The sequence below is a fragment of the Quercus suber genome, unplaced genomic scaffold (assembly GCF_002906115.3).
Source record: "Quercus suber isolate HL8 unplaced genomic scaffold, Cork oak 2.0 scaffold_231, whole genome shotgun sequence".
Classification (NCBI taxonomy): Eukaryota; Viridiplantae; Streptophyta; class Magnoliopsida; order Fagales; family Fagaceae; genus Quercus; species Quercus suber.
Window position 1 is genome coordinate 578,493 of NW_027069688.1, and position 4,362 is coordinate 582,854.

Consider the following 4,362-nt stretch of genomic DNA (forward strand, 5'->3'; position numbering starts at 1 on the left):
GTGGATTAAACAATCTTAATTCCCACAAATAACGAAGCATCAAGCTGCACAAAACCCACAAAAATAAATAAATAAATAAAAACAAATGGGTATCTCTGGAAAAGTGGAAGAAAGTGGAAAACAGAAACAAACCTGAGGAAATCCCATAGGATTGGAGTGGTCTTTGTGTGTGGGCATGATGAGTTAAGAAATTATGCCTCTTTAAAAAATCCTTTGGGCAAATGTAATTTACACTGATATAGCCAAATCAACCATCCCTATATCTTATGAGCTCATGCTTTGAAGAAAAATATATTGATGAAGAAAGGGAAGCAAGTGAAAAATAATTCTTATTATTTGTAGAAAATTATTTTACATCTACAGATAAAGTTGGTAGTTAATTTTCCAAGCATAATATATATCAATAGATTTAATACACTAATACAAGATTGTTGGAAATTATTTGAGCTACTCACGCGTATAAAAGAAACATATAGAAGACAAGGTATATGAAACATGCAGAATACTTCTTATTCAATGAATAACCATAAGCAAGCTTATCTATAATGCCAGAAAAAGTCTTTCCATCCAATGTAACACTTTGAAGGAGCACAAGACTTTTTGGACCGGCGAATAGTTAGTAGAAAACAACATTAAGAGAAAAGATCAAAATAAGTAAATAACTTAATACCAACATTAAGATGGTGAGAGGTTTCATTTTTACCTTCCATATAGCCAAGCATGTTGTGCTAAATCCTAGCACCAAGAATAATGTCCCTAACCAAATGCAACTCAGAGATAGCCTTACTGATGTCCCATCGTTCTTGTGGCAACTCCATAGAGCATGCCACTCCGACCTTGACCATGGATATCAAACACTCCTTTATTTTATTTGCAAGGCTACCATTGTGATTTCCAAGAACTTCATCAACATTATTTAAAAGTTTTGGATCCACAACTTCTATTACACTGTCAAGTATGGCCATGCTAACATAGTTGTGAAGGTTAAGGCCTCCCTCAAACACACTATCTGTGGGTCTCTTTCCTGTTATCATCTCCAACAATAAAATTTCATAGTTGTACACATCTCCTTTGGTTGACACCTCACTTCCTAGACCATACTCTGTCAATAAGAATATTTAATATAGATAATGTATTCACATTATATTTTGGGAGCTCAAAATAATCATTGTAAATATGAGAGAGCATATGTTAACAATTAAAAAGTATAGTAAATCATGCTTACCTGGAGGCGTGTACCCAATTGTTCCTCTTATTCCAATTGAACTACTTTCTTTCGAATTGGTAGGTCTTAAAAGAAACTTCGCAAGCCCAAAATCTCCAACATGAGCAATCATATCAGAATAAAAAAGAATGTTGCTTGGCTTTATATCAAAATGAACAACTGGCATTGGGCAATGGAGATGTAGGTAATCGAGTGCACAAGCAACATCAATGGCAATGTTTGTTTTTTGAAGAATGGTCAGATTTTGTATCTCTCCCTGCATGATATTTGTTTCTAGATCCATATGCAACCAATTTTCTAGACTTCCATTTGGCATGAACTCATAAACTAGAGCCCTTAAATCATTGCCACGAAAATCCACACTTGAGCAAGAAGTTATGATCTTCACAAGATTTCGGTGACGTATATTTTTCAAGGCTTTACACTCAGATATGAAGTTCCTTGACGTTGAATATTTAGTACCTTAATTGCAACAATTGATCTATCCTCACCAAGGATGCCTTTATACACTGAGCCAAAACTACCAACACCAATCAAATTTGCCAATGAAAATCCATCAGTTGCTTCAAGGAGCATTTTGTAAGACACTCTCAAAAATGATTGCTCCAAGGAAGATTCTAAAGAGTTATTATTTCGTTTATTTTTTGGCCAATAAAATAAGAAAAATGACACTAAGGCTATTACCAAAATCACACATGCCATTGGGATTACCACTTTGAGTGCAAAAGGCCACTTTATTTTCTTCTCTTCTTTTGTTAAGCACCTCGGCAACTTTAGTTCCGATATGCCCCCACACAATCTACTATTTCCAATGAGTGATATCGCGCTAGCATTTGCGAAAACCCCTTTTGTTGGAACCTCTCCCTGAAGATCATTGAAGGATGAATTCAATTTCTTGAGGGAGAGTTTCTCCAAGAAATTTGGAATTTGACTAGAGAAGTTGTTCCAAGAAAGATCCATGACTTGGATACCTCTCGAAGAACTCAGGGCTGTTGGAATTTCTCCCTCAAATAAATTACCCTCCACGTAAAGATACTCAAGGCTTGTGCAAGAGGCAAGACTGCTTGGAATTTTACCAAACAACTTGTTTTCAAGTAAGTCCAACTCTGTTAAATGGACAAGATTTCCAACCTCAGAAGGTAATGATCCCACAAAAAAGTTTTAAGCTAAATAAAGTCCAATTGACAACATGGGAATTGCAAAGAGCTGCTTTGGAATGGTGCCAGTGAGATTGTTTTGAGAAAGATTTAACACAAGCAAATTTTGACAATTTTCTATACTTGGTGGGATAGTTCCTTGCAGTTTGTTATTATTTAAGTATAGTTCATTTAACAATGTTAGGTTTCCAAGGGTAATTGGTAACATTCCTGAGAGCCTATTGTTATCTAAATATAATCTGTGTAACTTTTTAAGATTGCTAATATCATCTGGGATTGTCCCTGAAAATTTGTTATCACTCATCCCTACAATTGTCAAGTTGACCAAATTACCCATCCCTATAGGGATCTCTCCAAAAATAAGATTTTGGCCAAAGTCAAAAGAAGTAAGCTGGGTTGAAAGATTACCCAAAACATTAGGCAACGTACCTTTGATTTGATTAACCGAAAGGCCTATTTTCTGTGAACTGCTACAATTGACTAGAGATTGAAAGAAATTCATTTCATCATTATCTCCACTTCCTAAATTATTATAATTAATTATTAATTGCTCCAAACTGGGTAAGCCTCCGAAATTGACTGAAATTTTTCCCGTAAAATTGTTCATGTGAACTTGGAAATACTGTAGCTCTGAAGCATTAGATAATGAGACTGGAAGAGATCCGGTAAATTGGTTTTCAAAGAATAGAAACCACTGGAGACGTGGAAGGTTGAGGAATAAGTTTGTAGGAAGACTTCCACTGAGCTCATTTTCACGCATTATAAAAAAAGCAAGAGACAAAAGATTATATAAAGATGGAGGGATCAAGCCAGAGAGTTTATTCTCAGCCAGTGCAAGAATCGTTAAGCTTCTTAATTGACCCAAGGCACCTGGAATGTGTCCTCCAAGGGCAAATTCATTTAAAGTTAAAATTTGGAGAGAGCTAAAGCTCCCAATGAAAGGTGGGATTCCTTCCGTGAGATTGTTAGCGAGAGCAGCAAGATGCTCCAGCATTGATAAAGAAGCAAGCTCCTTTGGGATTGACCCCGAAAGGTAATTATAACTGACTCTAAGAATCTTAGTGTTGGAGCAATGAGAAAGGTTTGCAGGAATTTCCCCACGAAAGGAGTTATTAGTCAACACCAATACTTGCAACCTGAATAGATGGCCAACTTCATCAGGGATTTTGCCTCCAATGGTGTTGTTTGCCAGAACGATTTTCCTAATGAAGCTGAGGTTGCCTATGTATGGAGACAAGGAACCCACCAAACCTCGGGTACTCAGATCTAATACAGTGACTCTTCTATGCTTGCGGCTGCACGTAACACCTTCCCACTCGCAGAAATGGAGGGAATCATTCCACGAGTTGAAAACGTTTTCAGGGTCATGTGTTATTTGTGTCTTGAAGGCCAACAAAGCCTGATGACCAGTCTCATTCCCACCAAAATAAGTGGAGGTGCCAATACTAATACCAAAAATAGCAAGAGTTTATACATGAAGTATTACAACCAACAAGAGAAGGATGGTTTGGAATTAAATTGAGCATAATAATTTTAGTCTCATTTCTTGCATTTTCATTTCCAATATGCAAAATTTACATTTTCCTAACAAAATAAGGCGTCTATATAGTGGAAATATGGGTACACTAGGGTCTTGATGATGACAAAGGCCTAGACTCTTTCTTATGGGTGTGGTTGATGCCTTACTTGTGACGGATGACATACAAGATAGTCCCGTCTTTGGCCATTGATATTGATCTTGAAGTTGACTTTTGAGGCTGAGCTGCAATTATTCTTTGTGCGTAACCAATTAATTATACATCCTTCTATTGTTTGTTGTAATACATTTTCAGGGTCGTGTTATCTGTGTCTTGAAGGCCAACAAAGCCTAATGATCAGTCTCATTCCCACCAAAATAAGTGGAGGTGCCAATATTAATACCAAAAATAGCAAGAGTTTCTACATGCAGTATTACAACCAACAAGAGAAGGATGGTTTAGA

The 4,362-nt window shown here is 36.5% G+C and overlaps 1 protein-coding gene across 1 annotated transcript; it reads right to left on the reverse strand.

The window, feature by feature from the left end:
- Positions 1-313: 313 nt before the first annotated feature.
- LOC112002275 (receptor kinase-like protein Xa21) lies at positions 314-4,109 on the reverse strand. The gene is made up of 5 exons (XM_065780299.1): positions 4,087-4,109; positions 2,812-3,827; positions 1,989-2,331; positions 1,226-1,665; positions 314-1,102 (listed from the first exon to the last, which is right to left on the reverse strand). Exons 1-5 carry the CDS (start codon positions 4,107-4,109, stop codon positions 729-731), a joined length of 2,196 nt encoding a protein of 731 aa, XP_065636371.1. The 3' UTR covers positions 314-728.
- Between the last annotated feature and the right edge of the window lie 253 nt (positions 4,110-4,362).